General features: G+C 46.6%; 1 protein-coding gene across 5 annotated transcripts in view; it reads left to right on the forward strand.

The window, feature by feature from the left end:
- The window catches only part of ADGRV1 (adhesion G protein-coupled receptor V1), a 527,599-nt gene that overhangs the window by 159,717 nt on the left and 342,976 nt on the right, over positions 1-24,906 (forward strand). For 4 of the 5 annotated variants that reach the window (XM_075593091.1, XM_075593079.1, XM_075593095.1 and 1 more), the window contains 7 exons: positions 12,280-12,459; positions 14,263-14,426; positions 16,653-16,746; positions 17,085-17,108; positions 20,024-20,102; positions 20,625-20,763; positions 24,073-24,214. In XM_075593091.1, coding sequence (XP_075449206.1) covers positions 12,280-12,459; positions 14,263-14,426; positions 16,653-16,746; positions 17,085-17,108; positions 20,024-20,102; positions 20,625-20,763; positions 24,073-24,214 — 822 coding nt within the window. The remainder of the gene's footprint in view (positions 1-12,279; positions 12,460-14,262; positions 14,427-16,652; positions 16,747-17,084; positions 17,109-20,023; positions 20,103-20,624; positions 20,764-24,072; positions 24,215-24,906) is intronic. The other variant, XM_075593082.1, reaches the window with a different exon arrangement.

The raw sequence follows: 24,906 nt of genomic DNA on the forward strand, positions 1-24,906 counted from the left end.
TTCTTTAATAAAATATCAGAACAAAAGTCCGTATTTGGTGTGATCATTTGTTAGCCAGGTTTCTTACATTTGCCACTGATAAATTAGTCTGGAAGATGTATTCTACAACAGAATGACTATAGTATTTTTGGGACAACCTACAGTATTTTAATATTTTTACTCTGTCTCCATAACTCAACCAATTTTGCCACGAAAAAAAAGAAAAAATTAACTCTAAGCACACACACACACACACACACACACACACACACACACACACACACACACACACACACACACACACACACACACACACACACACACACACACACACACACACACACACACACACACACACACCAGTCCCCCTCTCTACATACACATACTGTACACACTGCAGTCCCATTCGCGACACACACACACAAACTGTACGCCCCCACTCTTGCTCTATACTTACTAATCACACACATTCACTCATCTACAGTACCTTTGCGGGCTCCCCTGTCTGAGAGGTGCTGAACTCACTGTATGACAAGTGCTGCAGCTCTGAACGTAGAGGCCAGAATTCAAAACTTGACAAGGTGGCAAAAATGCTGGGTATTATTGGATAAAAATGCAATGAAAGCAGCCATTCAGCTTTTAGAACTGAAGGCATTATCAGAGTCTTAGCCTATAATATGAGTTAATATGTTCCTCCTTACATCTCAGCCCTAATTTCTCACCATACACCATCCCGACTCTTGCGTTCTGCTTAAGGATGTCTTCTCTCTACCCCGTTTGTATCCAAAGCCCTATACCGCCTTAAACCCTTCTCACTAACTGCTCCGCCCCTCTGGAATGCCCTTCCCCTCAATATCTGAGTAGCACCCTCTCTATCCACCTTTAAGCCCCACCTTAAAACACACCTTTTTAATGATGCATATGAGTAGCTCCATGGCTGATAATTTACACCTCATACAGTACATAAACCTGTGCCCCTTGCAGACACACTTACTGTACCAGAATGCACTCCTACTGACTCTGCCTACCAACAAATTAAATTGTAAGCTCTTCGGAGCAAAAACTTCTTTTCCTAAATGTTACTTTTATGTCTGAAGCACTTCTTCCCATTATGTTTTATTTGTATTATTTGTTACTTATATGATTGTCACGTGTATTACTGCTGTAAAGCGCTATGTACATTAATGGAGCTATATAAATAAAGACATACATACATAATATATACAGTTTCACACTATGGTGCATACGTTGGCTCTCTTTTTCCTTTGGTAAAAAGGTGCCCCTTTGTATTCTATATTGCAGCCAAGGCACCAATACTTAGGGAAGTGAAAAAAAATTCAATATCAAAACACACAAATAAAATCTTCCCCCTCAGCTATACAAGATTTAAGCAATGCTAGATTATACTTTGTATATCTATCTACCTGTATATAAATATATATATAGAAAAAAGAAAAAGAAAGAAACAGGCGCACACCTACTGCTGCGGCCGAGTTTATTCGAGCATTTGCCCGTTCTCGGCCGCAGCAGTTACCTGGCGCGCGCCGGAGGGTGCCGGGCGCGCGCCGAAGCAGCGGAGGAGAGGCCCGCCGATCGCGGCTTCCCCCTCTCCTCTCCGGGTCCGCCGGGTCCCCTGGAACCCCCTGCCGCCGTCCCCCACATCGCGGGACACCAGGGCTCGGGGAGCCCTGGACGTGCGTGCAGGGGGCGCAGGCACCCGATGACGCGTGACCGCGCATCGGAGACGCGCGGCACGCCGAGGGGCTGCCACTTGCAAGCCGGGAAATCTCCCGGCTTGCGGTACTGGCCACACTGCAATAAAGTGTCTCGCCAGTGTAGTGCATTACCATAATAAAAATGTATTAAAGGAACATAAAATCTATAAAATGCCCACTCACAAAGGTACAGCAATAATAAGCGTGTATGAGATAGGCTCTCATGTGCCAGCAGCTCCAGCATCAGCGTCCAGCTTAGATCAGTGGCGTCGTCACGTGGACCTCCTCCATGCAGAAGGAACTAGAAACAGAATCCCTCGCCTTTGGTGTTCAGCGTGTACAGCGAAAACGGGTCCCACAAGGAAACAAAGTCTTTAGAGTCCTCAATTCAGCTGAGCAATGGCCGCAACGAGCGCACACGGGAGCCCAAAGTCTCTGTGCAAGTACCAGCAGTGTTCGTGGGCAAATGGCGGCCGCAATCTAGCCACGCCCTACACGTTTCGTCATCAATGATGACTTCTTCAGGGGATACCCTCTAAGCACCAGTCCATGGTATTTATAGGGAGGTGATTAGTGTAATTAGCCAATACTCTAATTAAAGCAGTAATATAATATAATACACATGTTACACATCAATAAAACAATCAATAAAACAATTCAACAATTCATTTTGTGAGGACCCCATTATATATATATATATATATATATACACACATATATAATCAAATATGCATAATGCGTATACTGTATATTTCAGTGCTATGTGCAAGGATTCAAAAAAGAACATAAAATACATTTGAAACTGCAGTGAAAATTCAAAATATTCTAATTGTTTAATTTAAATGAAGATTATTAGAAAATAAAGTGGTCACATGGGAAGATATGCAATCTATTAATACAAGTTGATAATTATAAAATATGAAAAAATGTAAATATCCACCCCCCTCCACACTGCTGATGAACGTACTGTACTATAGGGCAGCGGTGCGCAAACTGGGGGCTCAATCCCCGGGGGGCACGAGACTGAGTGCGGGGGGGGCTCGGGGTTTACAGAGGCCCCGGGCGCTTCCCGAAGGCACTTAAATTAAGTGCTGGGGAAGCTGCAGGGCCTCTGTAAACCTAACTTACCTTGGCGGCTTCTCACACACATCGCCATGGCAACACGGCGTCAAGTGACGTCATGGTGCCGGTGAGGGGGGGCGCGGAGGTGAGGGGACCGCTGACAGGGGGGCACAGGGAAAAAAGTTTACGCCCCCCTGCTCAAGGGTCCTGTGTCTCACTGTCCTTTTCATCCATATTTTGCCCTGTCTGTTTTTTCCTTATCTGCATAATCTCCTTTAGATGGCTATCTTTCGTTTTTTACATTGTGTTAAACTCATGGAATCTTTGTAAATCAGTATTGCTGACCTGAGGAAGAGAGGAGAACTCTTGAAAGCTTGTCTTATGTAGCCAGGTCCCCCTCGCGCACTCACCCCCTCCTTCCCCGTTGCCGCGCGGGGTTGTATTGCGGCCGGTTGCTAGGGAAGCGGTCGGGCGGTTGCCGGGGACGCGAGCGGGCCGGTTGCCGGGGACGCGAGCGGGCCGGTTGCCGAGGCCGCGATCGCGTCGTTAGGGTCCCGGCGGCTAGCGGAGCAGGGCGCCGCCATTGTTAGTCAGCTCGCGCATGCGCAGGAGGCCAGCTAGCGCGAGAGGCTCCAAACAGCTCGCGCACAGGCAAGGCGGGAAGGACAGCCCCCAGGGTGCACAGGGGCAGAGACACGTGACGCCAGGGAGCCAATCGGAAGCCTGGATTCCCCTGCTCCCAGTTAGATACATTTCGCGGGGTTTTGCAGCTAGGCAGTCACTCAGGATCTGGACCAGCTAGGGGTAAGAGGTGGATGCAGGGGTCAGTGACCCTCTGCATAGGCCAGCAGCCCCCAAGGTCCCAGTTAGGTCCTGAGCCACCTAATAGCTTGTGGAGCGTAGGGACGGGCCCTAGATAGGGACACTGCCCCATTATTTGGTCAAGTAGTCAGGGACACAGTGCTGACGCCGTGCGGCCCTGCGAGGTGGGTTCTGGGCTCAGAACACCACCAAAGACCCTAAGACTAGGAGAGACATTGTGGACTTTCAACCCACGCGGTGTGGAGGACAACGTCGGATCGTGCGGATTGATATCGCGGTACCCGTGGCTGGAGCCCGGGCAGGTAACCTGCAACTCACGTGCACCAACCAGGCCTATCACCAAACATAGTGGCTGCGCAGTCACACACACATATGCACAGTGGTATTTGACTCTGGGAGTACAAGACATTTGGGTGGGGGTTACTGGACTCAGGGTGGGGTCACATTGTGGGTGGTAGCGTCCGTCGTGACGCCTAGAGGTGGTAGCGTCCGCCGTGACGCCTAGAGGTGATAGCGTCCGCCGTGACGCCTAGATGTGGTAGCGTACGCCGTGACGCCTAGTGTGGTTAGTGTCCGCCGTGACACCCAGTGTGGTTAGCGCCCGCCGTGGCGCATGATGATGTTATGATGTTATCGCGTGATATATGTGTTTCCATGCAGTAAAGCCAGTCCTGTTTTATATTCGTTCGTGTTGTGTGGTTGTTTCCTGTGAGGGCCTCCTCCCACTCCGTTGGGATCCCTCCCAGGTGGAGGCGTTGCACCTAGAGATGTATGATATGTATGTACCCCAGGTTCCCCAAGCGGAGGCTTAGGCTCCTGAGAGCCACACAGGTTGCACAGCAGGTAGTAGCGGCGGTATTCATAGGGAATACCCGTTACATTTGGAGGCGCTGCTGAGAGTTGTCCTGGGGTGCCCCACTTTGTAGTACCGTTACCCTGTCAGTCAGCATGTCTGCGCTCACGCCCAAACAAGTGGCCGACTGGGCCGAAAAGCTAGGAGAGCTTCTGCGACACGTGGTCGCCGTAGACGGAGTACCTGCTGATGTCTCCATGTTTACGGTCTGCAGCGCAGTAAGGACATTACCTGGTCTGGCGGACGCCCGCCTCATCAGCAAGCACTATGACATTGACCGGCAAGAGAATACCCTATTGCTAGCCACTGAACAAGCTATACTTCCTGATAGAGGCCCACGAGTAGTGTATCTACCAGAGACTTTGCCGCACGGGTGCCCTCTAATTTACCCAGGAACTGTTTCCAGTCACGTCACTTCCCTCCCCAGACATGAGGGTTGGGACGACAGAGATATGGCCGCCAGTACACCCATCCGATCAGATATATCCCTACCCAGAGTGACCTTCTCTTCAGATGCTAGGCAAGGGGCCACCAGTTGGGCCGGCAGTCCGGCAACATCACCGGTTACTAACCGGTCCGTGAACAGTTCTACCCCAACCCCTAACAGGCAGCGAGCAGCGATAGCCAGTGGCTCCAACAATGACGGCTCCCTGTTAGGAGTGACATTCCCGCAGCTAGTGGAAGCGATAACTACGTCCGCTCAAGCCCAAAATTATAGGAAATTGAAGGCGTTCTCAGGGACGGTTCCTGTCCCCACAGGCGAAGAAAGTATCGATTCTTGGAAGGAGCACACCCTCAAGGTGATCGACGAATGGCCCTGCTCTGAAACGGTCAGACGGCAGAGAATCCTGGAAAGTCTACGACCCCCAGCGGCCACTATGGTCAGTGCACAGCGTGACCAAGACCCTGATCTCTCTGCTCACCAGATGGTAGCCTTGTTAGTCCAGATCTATGGCAAGGAGGAAGAGTAGAGCGAGCTGTGGTTCAAGTATTACGCTCTCAGACAGAAGGAGAAGGAAGACCTGTCCGACTTCCTACAACGCATCCAGCTGGTCCTGTGGAAATTGCGAACTTGTGGCCTCATCCTATCTTCAGAGATGGACGAATATCGGCGCAAGCAGTTCCTCCGAGGGGCCATCCCCACGCATCACATTGTGATTATGATCAGGTGCTCACTAAAGGAGGGACCTCCCCCTACCTTCATGGACATTCTGGGAATCGTAAAAGGGCATGAGGCCTATACCAAGCTGCATGCAGGCACCAAAGCCAAAGATCCTCCAGCCAGTACCACCCCGGGAGCCTCCGCTCGCCGGCCCAAGACACCTGTCAAAGAGGAAGATGCGCCACCCAAGTCGCCCTCAACGAAAGGGCGAGCTTCGGGGAGATCCTCCCCCACCTACTCAAGACGACTGGACCTCAAAGACGTCGTCTGCTATACACTGGCGACACACTTTATTCGAGCTCGGCTAGTCCCACGAATTCGGGTATACCCGGGTGTATTGAGGTTTGTGACTGTTTTCTGCCCGAGTGCATTGAGGTATTTTTCAGGCAGGGATTGAAGCATTTTATTCCCGCTGGCTGCAATACTGCACAGTATATATATATATACTGCATTACAATTCATGAATTTATGCCATCTGGTAGACACGCGAAGCATTGCAGCCTATTAAATCCTAATCATTATCATTTAACAGATCAGCCGCCCGTCAGCCAGGCATGAACCCAGGCTGGGAAGGCAAACGCAACGGGGCTTGTCAGAGGTGAGGAGCGTCGCATTCCAGGTATCTGCCAGGTACATACTGGGTATTTGCTCGAATAAAGTGTGTCGGTGCAGTACCTGTGGACAGAAAGGCCATTTCTCTAGAGAGTGCCCTAATGGAGACACCCAAGAAACGGAAACGCTCCGTAAAGGAAGCTCGGCCATGACTATGATCTGTCAGAGGCAGACCTCAGAAGCCAAAACCACCGAGGCTACCCCCACGCCTCCCGAAGCCCCTCCTGACCTGAGCCCAGGCGAAGGAACTCCAGGGGGAGATGGCTACTGTCAGGTGGGCCCTTCGGCCATCGTAGGTGTGGTAGTAGAGGGAGTCTATGCTGCTGCTCTATTGGACACCGGGTCTCAAGTGACCATAATATACCGGCACTTCTACGACCAGCACCTGAAGCATTGTCCCCTGCGGTCGGCGGAACATATGAAAGTGAGGGGGTTGAGCAACGAAGATTACCCCATCGATGGGATTGTGAGCGTTCAACTGGAGATACTTCAATTGAATACCGGCAAGAAACATCCCATGAGTGTGGAGGCTATGGTGTGCCCAAAACCTCAAGGACAGTGTCAGTATCCGGTCATCCTGGGGACAAATACGGATATAGTACGAGCTGTCATCAGAGCCTACTTGAAGGAGACTAATGAATTGCCAATGGCCGATACCCGCCTAGATCCTGTACTGAGAGAGGAGTGCAACCGAGTATATGCCCTAGAGCGTCACGGGGACCTCTACAATCGTCAACGCGGACTGACGACCATTTCACCAGGGGGAGTGAAGCGCATGGCCGTCTGGTGCTGTTATCCTGATCGGGAGGAGACCGATCATCTGTTCTCTCTGGAGAGTGATCCTGAGGAAGAGATCCAGAGGGGGTATCGGGTAATACCTGAAGTAAAAGAGTGGACGGCCCGAGTTCCCCTCCGAACCCACGTGTATATCCAAAACATCTCTCCATTTCCAATGGACATCGATGTAGGACAAAGTCTGGGCAGTATATATCCCGTCAGCCCGGTGGAAACCGCGCCCCAGGTGAACGCCGCTGCAGTAGGTGAGCGGTTAGTCGACCTGGACTTCAACTTCGGAGATTCGACCCTGCCGACCGAGTGGAAGGATCGACTGACAGCCAAGCTGAAGGAAAGAAAAACAGTATTTTCTACCAGCGAGATGGATGTGGGCCGCAGTCGCAGCGCCCAACACACTATTAGGCTGAATGACGCCACTCCGTTCCGGGAACGCTCTCGTCGTATCGCCCCCAGGGATGTGGACGATGTAAGGGATGTCCTGGAGGAGATGAAGACCGCTGGAATACTGACGGAGTCGCGGAGTCCTTATGCATCACCCATAGTGGTAGTAAGGAAGAAGAATGGATCTGTAAGATTGTGCGTCGATTATCGAACCCTAAATAATCGTACGGTACCTGATCAATACAATCTCCCTCGTATTGAAGAGATCCTGAACGCTCTGAACGGGAGCCAATGGTTTAGTGTGCTCGATTTGCGATCTGGGTACTACCAGGTACCCATGAGTGAAGAGGATCAGGAAAAGACTGCCTTCGTCTGTCCCCTGGGTTTCTACCAGTTCACGCGTATGCCCCAAGGTATATGCGGAGCCCCTGCTACCTTCCAGCGGTTGATGGAAAAAACAATAGGGGACATGAATCCTCGGGAGTGCCTGGTTTACCTGGACGATATCATTGTCTTTGGGAAGACCTTAGAAGAACACGAGGAGAGGCTACTGAAGGTGATAGATCGTCTTGGCCAAGAAGGATTGAAGCTATCACTCGACAAGTGTAGGTTTTGCCACACCTCAGTGACCTACGTGGGACACATCGTGTCTGCCCAAGGGATTGCTACTGATCCAGCCAAAGTAGAAGCGGTGGTGAACTGGCCGCGTCCAGATAATGTCGCGGAACTGCGATCCTTCCTCGGGTTCTGTGGGTATTACCGTCGGTTCGTGGAAGGGTACTCTAGTCGAGCTAAACCCCTGAACAATTTGCTGAAGATATACCCCGAAGATACTGGGAGAAAGGCCACGTCGGCCCGTCAACCGTTTGGTGATAAGTGGACGCCTGAGTGTGAACGGGCCTTCCTGAATTTGAAGAAAAGCCTGACTGAAGCACCAGTGCTTGCATATGCTGACCCAGAACAACCATATGTCCTGCATGTGGATGCCAGTCTCAATGGACTGGGCGCTGTCCTTCAACAGAAACACCCCGAGGGTCTTCGGCCTGTAGCCTACATCAGCCGCAGTCTGACACCCAGTGAGCAGAAATATCCGGTGCACAAGCTGGAGTTCCTGGCTCTCAAATGGGCGATCACGGAGAAACTTCACGATTACCTCTATGGTGTTATGTTTGAGGTAAGGACCGATAACAACCCCCTCACGTATATCAATATTTCCGCCAAATTGGATGCAGCCGGACATCGATGGCTGGCAACACTATGTAACTACCGATTCTCTCTGAAGTACAAGCCAGGGCCTCTGAACATTGGGGCCGATGCTCTATCACGACGACCAGGATTGAGTGCCACCCCTGATGATGATGAATGGGAAGAGATCCCTGGACCTGGGATGCGAGCAATGTGTAGTATAGCGGCTGTCATCAATGATCAGGTCGCATTCTCTGAACTAAGAGTTGCCGATTCGTTAGGGTGCCAGTCGCAGGCGATCCCTGCTGCCTACTGCGACCCCGCAGGGATGAACATAACCCAGGACAAAGTCATAAGATGGAAAGACTTAGTGTACTATCAATTGAGAGACCCAGTGATCAGCATAATCCGACAAGCCGTTCAGCGGAAGAACTCCTGCTCTATTGAAGAGTGCTCCCCGAGATCTGGTCGCGTTACTCATGCTTGAGGTGGACAAGTTCGAGATAGATAATTGTTTGCTCTATAGGGTAGTCCAATATCATAACCACCCTGATAGGCGACAACTAGTTCTACCCCAAAACTTGAGATATATGGTGTTGAAGTCTCTACACGATGACCACGGGCATCTCGGGGTAGAGAAGACTTTTGGGCTAGTCAGAGACCGGTTTTTCTGGCCCAAGATGCGGGAAGCGGTGGAACAACACTGCCGCCGTTGTTCCCGATGCGTTCAACGCAAGACGTTGCCTACCCGAGCAGCTCCCATGGCCCATCTAAAGAGTTCTGGTCCAATGGACCTGGTGTGTATGGACTTCCTGTGTATCGAACCTGATAGTCGAGGAATCGGTAATGTGCTGGTCATCACGGACCATTACACCCGCTATGCACAGGCCTTCCCCACAAAAGACCAGAAGGCTATCACGGTTGCGAAAGTTCTATGGGAAAAGTTCTTCGTTCACTACGGTCTTCCAAACCGACTACACTCCGACCAAGGGCGAGATTTTGAGAGTACTCTGATCCGAGAATTACTTAAAATGCTGAACATCGCCAAATCTCGGACGACGCCGTACCACCCTGAAGGAGATGCTTTACCTGAACGATTCAACAGGACCCTGTTGGACATGCTTGGAACCCTGAAGGGAATGCAGAAAACAGAATGGAGTCGTCATGTGGAGACTTTGGTACACGCGTATAACTGTACTCGCCATGAGTCCACGGGGTTCTCCCCGTACTTCCTCATGTTTGGGCGGGAGGCCAGACTTCCAGTAGATGTGCGTCTCCGAGTATCAACGGACGGGATATTCAATACCACTCATTTTAAGTACGTGCAAAGGCTAAAAGACAGTCTGCAACAAGCTTACCAACAGGCTGAGAAGTCTACGGCCAAACTGAATGCTGGTAACAAGAGACGTTATGACAATAAAGTCAAGTATCGAGAGTTACGTCCTGGGGATGCAGTGTTACTTCGTAATTTGGGAATCCCCGGAAAACATAAATTGGCGGACCGGTGGAGAGATGGCGTATATGAGGTGGAGTCACAGATGCCTGGCCTCCCGGTTTATCGCATCAGAGACACCGATGGCCGGGTAAAGGTTTGGCATCGTAATCACCTTCTCCCCATCCCCCAAGTGGGAGATGAAGAAGAGGAACTGCAGGCCACACCGCTCAACGGTGAGTTCGATCTATCAGAGGTGAGTCAAGAGACTGTAACTAACGAGACTCACTCTGAAACTCCGGAAGACCCTATGGAGGGACCCTCTCAAAGGGACCACCCAGCAGAAGAGGCATCTCCCGAAGGAGCTACGGGTAAAGGGCCCCGTAGGCCAACGCCTACTAAGGTGGCACCAACAGGCCAGCCTTTGGATCCACAGAGTCCGTGTTTTGTACCCTCAGAGACATTTCTCCCCTCAAGGGAAGAGGCTAGGCCTCAGGACTATGCTTATTACTCCCCCGAGGGAGTTGCCGAAGAACAAATCCGACGGAGTCAACGAGTTAGGTACCCGCCAACTAGGGTTACTTACGATCAAATGGGGGCACCCCATTATGAGGCTCAGCAGTGTTCTCGTAGTAAGATACAGTCTGTGATTGTGATGCTCAACGAGTTATGCAATCTCGTTTAGAGTTACCTGTGCTAAGTTGTATATATATTGATGCATTTTTATTATATAATTTCTGTACGGTTTGAGTTATTTATCCCAAGCGAGGTCGTTGGGGTTTTTCACCAGGGGGAGGATGTAGCCAGGTCCCCCTCGCGCACTCACCCCCTCCTTCCCCGTTGCCGCGCGGGGTTGTATTGCGGCCGGTTGCTAGGGAAGCGGTCGGGCGGTTGCCGGGGACGCGAGCGGGCCGGTTGCCGAGGCCGCGATCGCGTCGTTAGGGTCCCGGCGGCTAGCGGAGCAGGGCGCCGCCATTGTTAGTCAGCTCGCGCATGCGCAGGAGGCCAGCTAGCGCGAGAGGCTCCAAACAGCTCGCGCACAGGCAAGGCGGGAAGGACAGCCCCCAGGGTGCACAGGGGCAGAGACACGTGACGCCAGGGAGCCAATCGGAAGGCTGGATTCCCCTGCTCCCAGTTAGATACATTTCGCGGGGTTTTGCAGCTAGGCAGTCACTCAGGATCCGGACCAGCTAGGGGTAAGAGGTGGATGCAGGGGTCAGTGACCCTCTGCATAGGCCAGCAGCCCCCAAGGTCCCAGTTAGGTCCTGAGCCACCTAATAGCTTGTGGAGCGTAGGGACGGGCCCTAGATAGGGACACTGCCCCATTATTTGGTCAAGTAGTCAGGGACACAGTGCTGACGCCGTGCGGCCCTGCGAGGTGGGTTCTGGGCTCAGAACACCACCAAAGACCCTAAGACTAGGAGAGACATTGTTCGCGCTGGACTTTCAACCCACGCGGTGTGGAGGACAACGTCGGATCGTGCGGATTGATATCGCGGTACCCGTGGCTGGAGCCCGGGCAGGTAACCTGCAACTCACGTGCACCAACCAGGCCTATCACCAAACATAGTGGCTGCGCAGTCACACACACATATGCACAGTGGTATTTGACTCTGGGAGTACAAGACATTTGGGTGGGGGTTACTGGACTCAGGGTGGGGTCACATTGTGGGTGGTAGCGTCCGCCGTGACGCCTAGAGGTGGTAGCGTCCGCCGTGACGCCTAGAGGTGATAGCGTCCGCCGTGACGCCTAGAGGTGGTAGCGTACGCCGTGACGCCTAGTGTGGTTAGTGTCCGCCGTGACACCCAGTGTGGTTAGCGCCCGCCGTGGCGCATGATGATGTTATGATGTTATCGCGTGATATATGTGTTTCCATGCAGTAAAGCCAGTTCTGTTTTATATTCGTTCGTGTTGTGTGGTTGTTTCCTGTGAGGGCCTCCTCCCACTCCGTTGGGATCCCTCCCAGGTGGAGGCGTTGCACCTAGAGATGTATGATATGTATGTACCCCAGGTTCCCCAAGCGGAGGCTTAGGCTCCTGAGAGCCACACAGGTTGCACAGCAGGTAGTAGCGGCGGTATTCATAGGGAATACCTGTTACACTTATAATTAAACGGTTTCACCAAATGCTGAAGCACTCATTTACTCTGCACTAAATATCCACAGAAATATGAAAAAAAAACATGTCTTCATTATATAAATCATGTAAACGTTGTCACCCAATATCCAAATGTATTAATGATTAATCTAACTTTAATAATAAAAATATTTTTTTTTTGTAGGCATTTCAGCCACAGGAGCAGCTGTACTTGATAAGCAAGGATATGAAGCTGTTCTGACTGTGGAAGCCAGTGATGAACCACACGGAGTATTAAACTTTGCTCCTTCTTCAAGGATCGTTTTAACACAAGAGGGAAATAAAAGCATTCAACTCTTTATCAACAGAGAATATGGATCCTTAGGTTTGTGATTCTGAGAGTTGAGAATTCATATTTATGTTGCTTTTGTCGGAGAAAAATGCTGGTTTGTCTATCTACAGTGCATCTATCATAACGTCTACACATCTACTGTACATATCTTTATGTGCTTATTGGTTTAAATACCCGGGTAATCAGATGTCTTGAAAGCCTTATGAAAGGGATACAATGGACATTCTTTGACTCCCTCCTCACATACTGTAACAGCTGCCTGTGATAAGATCACTGCACGACTCTAATTAGCTGTAATTTGTAGGTGATGTATGTGACTTTGGTAAATATTGCAGTTTTAGATAAATGTTAAAGATTTTACAACAGGACATTAGTGAGTAACTGAATTAGGCAATATTGGCTTATTGGGACAGTATAGTGTACTTAGCACTTTTACTTACGGATATTCATTATTGGCATTATACTGTACATTGACATGCACTATAATATGTATATATATATTATACGCTGTTCAATATTTGATGCATTATAAACTGTTGTTGCTGTAGTAAAAAAAATCAGGAGTGGCCAACTCCAGTCCTCCACGGTCACCAACAGGTCAAGTTTTAAAGATACCAGCAGAGTGAAGGAGGATCGGTATGACGTCCTGAACCTAAACAAACGTTGGAACTCACCAGCAAAAAATTGAATAAATAAACCTTTATTAGGCTACATAAAAAATGTGAACATCCACATGGAGAACCTAGCTCCTCCTCCCACGCTTTTCACACCGTCAGTGGCGCTTTCTCAAGGAGATTTCGTCATACCGATCATCCTTCATTCTGCTGCTATCCCAGTATTGGACAAGACGCCGAAAGAAACACAAGCTTTATTACTGATACATGAGGAAATCTTGATCCCGTGGGGTCCGGTGGCGGAGCACAGCTGCACAAAGCAAAGGGGGCTGCAACCAGTATGGAGGCTAAAACAGTTTATTAGGTGGTCATAGGAAACAGGTGAACTCTAACGCGTTTCGGGACCTGTGTCCCTTTGTCAACTCCAGTCCTCCACGGTCACCAACAGGTCAAGTTTTAAAGATACCAGCAGAGTGAAGGAGGATCGGTATGACGTCCTGAACCTAAACAAACGTTGGAACTCACCAGCAAAAAATTGAATAAATAAACCTTTATTAGGCTACATAAAAAATGTGAACATCCACATGGAGAACCTAGCTCCTCCTCCCACGCTTTTCACACCGTCAGTGGCGCTTTCTCAAGGAGATTTCGTCATACCGATCCTCCTTCATTCTGCTGCTATCCCAGTATTGGACAAGACGCCGAAAGAAACACAAGCTTTATTGCTGATACTGTATGTGGCCACGAGGATAAGGGATAAGGGACATGGCGACTGATCGTGAGTACATTGCACACTGCACGCCATATACAAGTGTCTCCTTGGACTTTTGTGCTTATACTTCAGCTGTACTTTATTTGTGATGCTGCTGATGCACTTTCCCCTGGAGGCTTCCCTAATATCCCTAATATAGTGTCCATTTCTGTCACCGGAGCAAACTGATAATACATTCTTTGCTGACTATTATCTATACAGCGCAGCTCCTTGAGCAAGCAACCGGCTTATTTTCTATACAAGTTTTAAAGACATCCCTGCTTCAGCGCACATGGCTCAATCAGTGACCGAGACATTGACTGAAGCAGGGATATCCTTAAAACCTGGACCAGTTGGTGGCTCTTGAGAACTGGAGTTGGCCACCACTTATGTATATGAATGAATGTCTACAAGTATACACTTTCTCTGCAATTCAGTATAAATGATGTTTATGTTTTATACATTTGTCAGGAGATATTAATGTCACCTATTCCACAATCCCGGATTTGATGCTCACACTAAATCAGACTGCCCGACATGCTGCAGAGCCAGGCCTGGACTACATACCTGCATCTGGATCACTGATCCTACAGGATGGGGAAACAACGGCAGCTATTAACATATCCATTATGGAGGTATTTCTGGTTAACTAGTCTTCTCTACCCAGAATAAAAATAAGCTTGAAAAAGTAGTATAATAGCTTTTAGCAATTTTGCGAAAATGTACTATTTTGCAGATAGTTACACTCCTTTTAAAATAATGGGACTATTTCTGCAATTTTAACATGAAAAATAATATGTAATTTATTATAAGTGCTTATTGTATTCTGTTAGCATTTCCTAAATAGGGAGAGTTGCAACAAAGATCAAGTATAATTTTACTGTACCCTCAAAGATAAAATTAACTTCTCCCAAATTTAAAGTACAACATAATAATGATAACTACTGTATAAGATGCTGAGAAACATACGTATTCTCATAACTTAATGTTACTTATTCTGCAAACACATATATACAGGATAAAAACACATGTACATACATATGAAATATGTTTATTAAGAACACGTATTATTAATTTTACATATTGTATTTAAGTATCATCCGGATTGCAATGTTTTTCATATACTGTAGTGCCGACGAGTATTCTAAAACAAATCTGGGGCAATCACCAACAAGACCCAGGTACATGCTGGTTACAAAGGTATGTAGCTGTCATGCGCTAAGGCAGCGGTGCGCAAACTGTGGGGCGCTTCCCCAAGGTACTTAAATTAAGTGCCGGGGGAGCTGCAGGGCCTCTGTAAACCTAACTTACCGTGGCTCCGGAGGCTTCCTCCCTGCGGCGCCATGGCAACGAGGCGTCAAAATGACGCTGCGAGGTCATGTGACATCACGTTGCTATGGCAACGTGACGTCATTACGCCGGAGCGCGGGTAAGTTGGGGTTGGGGGGGGGGGCGCGGGAGTGAGGGGACAGCCGGCAGTGGGGCGTAGGGAAAAAAGTTTGCGCCCCCCTGCGCTAAGGCATCCCACTGTGTAAATCCAGCACTTGGTGGTGTGGGTAGCTGAGAGGGGAGCAAATGGAGCATGAGGGGACCACTATGATAGTCGGGGCTCAGGGGTAATAATGATAATCTTACCCCTGTCGGCTCTTCCGTCTTGGGTCTTGTTGCTCCTTGGTAGCGCTTCCCGCGGCGTGCATCCGCCAGAGTGAGCATGCAGAGAAGGGGAGAGAATGTCAGGTGCCACAGCAAACAGCAAATCTGACGTCAGTTCCGGTGATAGTACAAAAAAACTTTAATGAAAACGACACACACTTAAAAACAGCAGGCTGCAGCACAGCCTCCTGCTCTACACATTTCATGCTATACTGTACTAGCGCCTCGTCTGGGAGACGAAGCGCTAGTATAGCGTGAAACGCGTAGAGGAGGAGGCTGTGCTGCAGCCTGCTGTTTTCAAGTGTGTGTCGTTTTCAATAAAGCTTTTTTTGTACTATCACCAGGACATGCTGGGTAAATGCTGCAACATTTCAGTGACATTTCTGCAGACAGACTAATGGCTCATCGGATTAACAGCGGGGGTCCCTGGCAGTTCCATTCAAACTGAATGGGACTGCCAAGTCCCCCTGCTGTGTTAATCCGATGGGCCATTAGTCTCTGCAGAAATGTCACTGAAATGTTTGCAGCATGTACCTGGATCTTGTTGGTGATAGCCCCAGATTTTCCAAGGCAAGTTTAAGGCAAGTTTTAGAATACTCGTCGGCGCACCTGTATGTGAGATGTGAGTTTTTTTTTTATATCTGTCAGGTTTTAAGGACATCCCTGCTTCAGCACACATAGCTCAATCATTTTGATTGAACCACCTGTGCTGAAGCAGGAATATCCTAGAAACTGGGCATGTGGTGGCTCTTGAAGACCGAGTTTGGCCACCCCTGTAAAAATGTATCAAATGATTCTGAATAGGGTATTATTATTAGAAGGATATTATATGCCATGGAAGTTATAGGATGAATCCAAAATACACTCCGAACTAGGCAATACTTTCTTCCCTGTCAAAACGTGACCCTTTTTGAGACAGCGGAACGGTGTTCTCCACTTTTTTGTCCCTTCTATGGCCATTGACATAATCGGTCTATTGTTCTCTCCTGCAGACCAGGGGTAATTTCCCATGTGACATAGGAGAAATTAGCTTACCTTTGTACATGGCTTCTCCTGTACTTACAGTACATGTATGCAGTAAGCTTTTCACATATACATTTTTTGTTTAATAGACCATTGAAACAACAGGATACTTTTTTCTGATTTCATTCTGCTTGGATGATCATGTTCTAATAATGAATAAAACATGTTTTGCTTCTTGTCTATAGGATGACATACCTGAGCTTCAAGAATACTTCCTTGTCACTTTATTAACAGTAGAACTCACTGTGAAACTAGTGACATCGTCTCCTCCAAGACTAGGTATTGTAATGTTATACCTGTATTTTTATTACAAAGTTACTAAGAGTAGTATTATTAAGGTATCTACCATCTATAATTACTTTTTGTGGAAAGCAATGTTAGATAATACAAATAGTAGTAATAGTTATTTTTTAGTAATTGTTTTTCTCATTTTTTTAACATCATAGTTACTTATAGGCCTCACTTTCACCACAAAAGTGCTTGTTTATTTACTCTTTTAAAGTACTTAACATTTTTGCTTGCTTCTGATATCCTAACCTATCTCCAAAATCTCTACTATTCTAACGCTTCCTCTTTTTCCTATTTTCGTTCTTGCATGCGTACCATTGACATCATAGAATTAATGTATTACAGAATGAAAGGTAATTTACATAACAAGCAACACGTTTAACATAGCTGAACAAGTCTGCATTTAGCCAGTAGCTGCACCACAACCACGAAATATAATTATTGATCAAATTTCTCAGATTTTACAAAGTACAGTATTCTGTAATTGTTGAATCATAGAATCACTTAATTCAACCAGCAGGTTTATGATGGATTTGCTCCCATATTATAGATTATTTTATTATAGGAAAATGGAAATTTATGATGTAAAATGCATAGTAAATATAGGCCTGAAAATCTTCTTAGAAAAAAAAAGTTTCAATGTTTGCCTTCCTCTGGATCAAAGTACTCTTAATACAAATATAGGGTAAGTATCTGTCGTCTAAATTGGGAATAGGTTGAACTTGATGGACGCATGTCTTTTTTCAAGCTCATCTGTTATGTAACTATGTAACTAATGTGATGCCCACACCACGTTGTAGCATCTTTTAGTCAATGTTAAAGGCAGGAAACGTCGTACTTCTCTTACATGGGGTTTATTTACAGGGATTAAATCATATGCTAACAGTCCCACCATCCCTTTAAATCATAACAACACATAAAAATAACACCTATTCCCTTTTGGGAAAGCTAACTACACCATATATTTCGCCCTCACTAACTGCATGGCCAGCTAAGCTGGTTCCCAAGCCAAAACATGCCCTGGCATATGCAACAATGTAACACAGTCTCTGCATACAACAAGAAAGTGTTTTTGCTTATCTGTCAGTCCTTTGGAGCAGACGTCCCTGCTTCAGCACGGCCTTGTCGTCCTTTTTCTTAGGGGAACTCAGCCCCACCTTGAGCCCAGAGAAACTCCTCTGTAACCAGCTTTCGCAGCGGGGGAGCACTTCTATCGCCCCCCCCTTCTCTGGGGAAAACAGTCTCTGACTCTGTGTCACTTTGAGCAGTGTCTCTCTGGCAGCATGTCAGCTCTGTGTGTTTTCCTTAAACACTTCTTTGTTCACTCAAGGAGTCCATTCTGATTAATTATGCAGCAGCTTTTACTGGCTACTCTGGGGAAGATTAACTCTGTGTAGACTGGAAAGCACACTTACTGCACTGTTCCAGCACCTAGAGATACCTGCAGCATTCGACACCGTGGACCACCCTCTTCTCCTTCACATTCTCCATACTCTTGGTATTCGGAACAAAGCTTTATCCTGGATCTCCTCTTACCTCTCCCATCGTACCTTCAGTGTCTCTTTTCCTGACACCTCCTCCTCCTCTATTGATCTCTCTGCGGGGGTACCCCAGGGCTCTGTCCTGGGACCCCTTTTATTTTCTCTCTACACACTCTCTCTAGGTGACCTAATCACATCTTTTGGGTTTAAATATCACCTCTATGCTGACGACACACAAATTTACCTTTCAACCCCTGACCTTACACCTGCTATACAGACCAAAGTTTCTGAATGCCTCTCTGGAATATCATCCTGGATGGCCATCCGCCGACTCAAACTTAACATGGCAAAAACAGAGCTACTTATACTTCTTCCCAAACCTGGCCCTACTACCTCCTTCCACATTGCTATTGGAAATACGATCATTCACCCAGTGGCTACTGCCTAGGGGTCACACTTGATTCCTCTCTCTCATTCTCCTCTCATATTCAAAACGTTTCTAAAACTTGTCGCTTTTTCCTCCGTAATATCACAAAGATACGCCCTTTCCTCTGTTACTCAACTGCTAAAACTCTGACTCAGGCCCTCAGTCTCTCACGTCTCGATTACTGCAACCTCCTGCTGTCCGGCCTTCCTACCTCTCACCTGTCTCCCCTACAATCTATCCTAAACGCTGCTGCCAGAATCACTCTACTCTTTCCTAAATCTGTCTCCGCATCTCCCCTCCTGAAATCCCTCTCCTGGCTTCTGATTAAATCACGTATCTCACACTCAATTCTCCTGCTCACTTTTAAAGCTTTACATTCTTCTGCCCCTCCTTACATCTCAGCCCTAATTTCTCGCTATGCACCATCACGACTCTTGCGTTCTTCTCAAGGATGTCTTCTTTCTACCCCCTTTGTATCTAAAGCTCTCTCCCGCCTTAAACCTTTCTCATTTTCTGCCCCACACCTCTGGAATGCCCTTCCCCTCAATACCCGACTAGCCCCCTCGCTATCCACCTTTAAGACCCACCTTAAGACACATCTGCTTAAAGAAGCATATGAGTAGCACTGGATAATCATGGACACATGACACATAAAGCTTGGCCCCCTGCAGACGCACTTACTAGTATTCCCTCCTACTGTCTCTGTACGTTCTCCCTACCTACCAATTAGATTGTAAGCTCCTCGGAGCAGGGACTCCTTCCTTAATGTTACTTTTACAGTATGTCTGAAGCACTTATTCCCATGATCTGTTATTTATATTATTTGTTATTTATATGACATGTATTACTACTGTGAAGCGCTACGTACATTTATGGCGCTATATAAATAAAGACATACAATACAATACAAATACCTGATGGTATCACACTAGATATGTAAATATGTACCTTTTTAAAGGAGGCCTAATCAAACTCACATAAGCAGATATAATATTGCCATTAAACAGGTTTAGGAAGGAATTCTGTTTTTTTTTTTATAAAGCATCATTTGCTTTCTTCATTAACGCATCAGTTCCTCCTAGCTCCTTTTTTTACAACCCCCTCTTTTATCAGGATGGGAACCAGGATGTCCCTGTAGCTGAAACACACTATTTTTGCCCCCCAGGAAATAATGTTGGTACATTTACCCGCATGCATCTCGATAGCTCCGTTCAGCCTTGGGGACCCCAGGGGGTGTGGGGGGTAGGGGGTGGGGGGTTGTAGACGAGACTGGTGCTTTAAAGTCTTGTAAATAAATGCTATAACTGCAGTCTCCAGTTTTAGTACTGATGACCGTATTTATTTTTGGTTCTGTTTATAGATATTGAAGGTTTGACGGCTCAGATCATTATTGATGCAAATGATGGAGTCAGGGGAGTTATTGAATGGCAGAGCACAAGGTGTGTATATAGGAAATATCATATACATTGATCGTCATATTTCACTGTTAGAGTCAATAATATAAAGCTAATCATTTAGAGTTATTTTTATGGGGCAATGTTGTACAGAGAACCACAAGTGCATCTCTCATATACACTTGATTGATCTAATCGGATCCACACGGCAAAAAAAACATTTTCGAGCATCTTTATCTGCTTGATCTACTGTAGCACCTCCCACTACATCACATGCCAAGCTGCAGCGAGGGTCCTCCCTCCTCCTCTTCCCTATGTACCCAATACACAGGATTCACCTATGGCTACACTGTCAGTCAACAGTTTGGTTATTTTACCAATGCTCTCTCTGGGCATTCCTCTTGTCTTAATCCCTACAGTGTTAGAGGGAACAGCAACCCATTGCAGAGATGCTGATCCCATAAGATCAACCTTTCCTTAGTATACTGGCGACTAAAATGTAACAATAAATATTTCAATTTATAAGCAACAAACAAATGTCATTTTTATATATTTATGTGTTTTTAGCTATGAAATAAATGAAACCCAGGGGACACTGACACTGGTAGCATTCCGGGGCAGGGGAACCTACGGAAACGTATCATTGTTTTTCTACGCACAGAATTTAGGAGCACAGCTGGGGATGGATTTCAATGTGACCCCAATGGTAAGTTTTTGATAATGAACAAAAGTCTCTGCTTTCCACTCCAGTCTTGGATGTTTCTAGTAACGTTTCCGGAAATTCCCCCTTTTACTTTTTGTAATGTTTAACAAAAATGGCGTTTGTTTTCCTATTGAACTCATGTAATGATCTGGTCCTAGGATTGCCAGGTGTCCGGTATTGAACCAGACTGTCCTGTATTTGGATCCTCTGTCCAGTAAAACAATGAAAGGTACTGTAATACTGGACATGTATGTGTCCGGTATTACCTCCCTGGACATAGTGACCTGTCGCACCTTTCAACATTGAGTCCAGTATTTTTGGAGAAGCCACATGGGAACCCTATCGGTTCCCATGTGCTGTTGAGCAGTTGTCTGAGTCACTGTCCTGTCTTCTGACTTTCTTCAACATCATATTTTTTTGGGGCAAAAAGAAAAGCTATAGGGAGGGACCAAGAGCCATGATATATATAGTACTGATCATATCAGTCTGAACACAAATACGTGGGCCATGTGTGACACATTGCACTTTACACTGATAGGAATAAAAGGTTTAGCGTTGTGATAATGTAAATCAAGCCTTACTACTGCAACTGTTTAGCGCTTTCTGCAATTTCTACTTATTTATTTACACCGCAATTTGAAAACAATGTAAAATATTTCATCTAATGGAATAGCCTTTAAAGTGGTACAGGACTTTTGACATGTCAGAGTACTTCATTTAGTTTTAATGCTAATACAATGAAATGGTTAATTGAATTAAGATATCACTTTTTTTCTGTACAATTTTAAATGCCAATATGTACTTCTAAATAAAATAAAATAAACCAACAATGAAGAAAGGCAATGATATACCTACAAAGCTCATTTCTCCAATAGCCCTTGAGAAAACTCCCAAGCAGGGGTGACATGTGCGTTGGGTAGGCTGTGGGTAGGCTGTGGGTAGGCTGTGGATCAGCAGGTGTAATGTGGTGGATTGGCTGACACTCAGTACCACGTGATCAGCTCACAGTCAGCACCTTATGGTGCTCTGTGTTGCTTACTAATAGTCGACTAACTTTCTTGCAGTGGATAAAATTGTGATTTTATTAGTAGTGCCACACAATCTAGGCTACAGAACATATGTAGTTGTCATACTATATCCAGGACTAGATCTGCAGCTACACAGACCCTAAGGTAACGATAGGCATTAACTGCATATTGAATGGTTACATACAAAATAACCTCTGAAGCAGTATACAGGTATGTGATTGCTTTAGTGAGAGTGCACTGCACACAATTTCATTGATACAGGCATTATTCATTGATACAATTGCTATAGTACAGAGCATAAGGTCTATTACAGGGAGATACAATTAGGCAATCATTAAAAGGCCAATTGGCGCAATACAGCCTATTTAGATAGTACCTACAGTATGAATTCTATTGTGTCAGTGTGATGATCTTTATTGAAACTAAGCAACCACACAGTGGTAACAATCAGCAATTACTGCAAGACTAATTACCACTAATTATCCCATATCCACCCACATACAGTACACAGACCACCCATTTTTAATGAGCTTTATAGGCATATCATTGCCTTTTCATTGTTTTAGATATAGATATCCGCACTCGTGCTGTCCCATACTGTATAAACGTAGTGAGAAACTGTAATCCCCATGCTGCCGTCCATAGGAGTACTTCAATTGCTTCTAACACTGTGAGCTCCCAGAAGGGGACTACAGTGATGAATGTTTTTATATTATGTGGCCAGGTCCCCCGGACCCCCTTGGTCCCCTTGCCTCCTGGGCGTCTGCTATCAGCAGCGGAGGCTGGTGAGAGTGAGGGGAGGGTAGCAGGTGTGTCCGCCGAATGCCGGTAGGTGCGGTGAGAGCGAGGCAGACAGATGGGGTAACCGGGTTGCCAGCGGCTCCCTTTGCATGGCACCCCATTTTGTTTGTGCCGCGCATGCGCATAAGCAGTTGCGCATGCGCAATAGGCAGTGTTCGACAAACCTATACATTTGCACGCCCCGGGCGAGTGGATTTAACATCGTGGTGAGCTCCTATTGGCCCAAGCAGCACACGTGTGGTACTAGGTGGCGAGTAGATTTTTTTGTTTGGCGAGTAGATTTTTTGGTGATTTGTCGACCACTGGCAATAGGTGTCCAAGTGGGGTGGCCATCTTGTTACACCCCACGCAGAAGGTCCTGTAGCGGAGGCCATTACACCCAAAATCTCTGCAGGGGAACTACAAGTCCCAGCAGCCTCAGGGGCTGCACCCCACTGGGACCAAACCTCCTCGGTTGTAAGAGACTTTGTATGGTGATATTATCCATGCCGGAATTCATCCCACGCAGAGGCGGACGACAACGTTGGATCAGATGGATCCCCTTTGTTAATCTGCATTACCCGGGTGCTGGAGCCCTGGGCAGCTACCCAACTAAGTGCACTAAAACTTCACAGGATAGCGTTATCTCCAACACTTTTGGGTGGGCCCTAACATTGTGAGAGAAAAATTTCAGTGTATTGGTGCCAATCACCCTATGTACTTTGGGGACACTCATTGGTGATACTGGGTTGGGCCTATTATACTGTGTAGTACAGGGTACTGTTATAGTGTGTTCAGTAAAGGTTGTTAGTATATACATGAGTGTATGTATTATTGGTATTGTTCCTGTAAGAGGCTTATCCCACCAAGTTGGGATCCCTTGCAGGTGGAGGCGCTGTCACCAGACGGATCAGACACACCAGGCTCCCAGCATGGGAGGTTCACGCCTTCTGTGAGCCACAGGTACACACCAGACACACAGTAGCCACTATATCTCCCATAGGGGGGGGGAAGGTGCGCTTCAATTATATTGTCCTTTTTAAACCAATACAAACTATTTTTGCCACTGTTCCTCAGTGCGCTTTTTGCTTTCTGTCTTTGCCTTTTCATTGTTTGTTTATTTTCTTTTATTTAGAAGTACATATTAGTATTTTAGATTGCACGTAATAAAAGTTATATCTTAATTCATTTAGCCATTTCAATTTGTCACTTGAGTGCATGTTGACCATGAAATATGTTATTTTTCCTAGTTGCTATGAGATACGTTACCTTTTTGCACCTGCGGGAATGATATGTAACATTACTAAACTATCTTTGAAGAATATCAGTTAGGGTTTAGTGAACTTGGAGCAGGTTCTACTTATTTTCTATAAATGGAACTGCCCTGTCAATGAGATGCTTATGCTGGAAATGCACAGAACTTGCATAGAAAGGATGTTAAGGAACAAAATGAAGATATTTACAGGTTGTGAGAGAACATTTATTTACCTGCATTGTTTTCCAGATTCTGACTTTTGCTGATGGAGAGAAATATAAATTTATTGACATAACAATCAATGATGATGACATCCCAGAAGGGAATGAGAAGTTCCAGCTGATACTCGCAAATCCCTCCCATGGGCTAGAGCTGGGCCGAAATACAACAGGTAGCATGAAAACATGTTTTTGTTTATACAGGTGTACAGATTTACTATGAAAAATCTGAGATATTCTGCATTATGAGCAGGTGTAATAACCTTTGCTACATCTGTACAGTAGGCTGAGTTTAAAAAAAAAAACATTTTACAATAGCATTAATATTGCTTATTCAATGAGTACATCTAACCTATGTGCTGATGATAACCGCGGGGCCCACGTAGTTTGCTTATTTTCCTATATGTTCTAAAACCTCAGACCTATTTGACCTTTGGTTTTCCTTTATGTTTATTTATATCTTATGTCTATCCCACACATGTTTTAATTACTTACAGAATTAGCCTCCCCGTTGAGAGCCTATTCCACAGATCCACCACCCTTTCTGTGAAGAGGCACATCCTCACATTTCCCAGTGGTTTTCATTTCAACCTGTGGTTCATGGAATGCTGGGGGTCCACAGATTATTTCTAAGGGGTCCCAAAAAAGTTAACTATGGAAAGTCTCTAGCATTAGCAGGGCCCCATTCCCGAGCGAGCGGGGTGCGCTACCTTTCTCCCCAGTGCAGTAAGAGCTTCTCCAAGCTTTCTCTGGTCAGCTGTTTAATGACATTATACTGATGAATATGGTCTTGCTGCTCTCCTGTGCAAAGCACTACAGTAGCTCAGAGCAGGAGTACTCAACTTCAGTCCTTAAGCACCCCCAA

Source organism: Ascaphus truei, chromosome 1 (genome assembly GCF_040206685.1).
Source record: "Ascaphus truei isolate aAscTru1 chromosome 1, aAscTru1.hap1, whole genome shotgun sequence".
Taxonomy (NCBI): domain Eukaryota; kingdom Metazoa; phylum Chordata; class Amphibia; order Anura; family Ascaphidae; genus Ascaphus; species Ascaphus truei.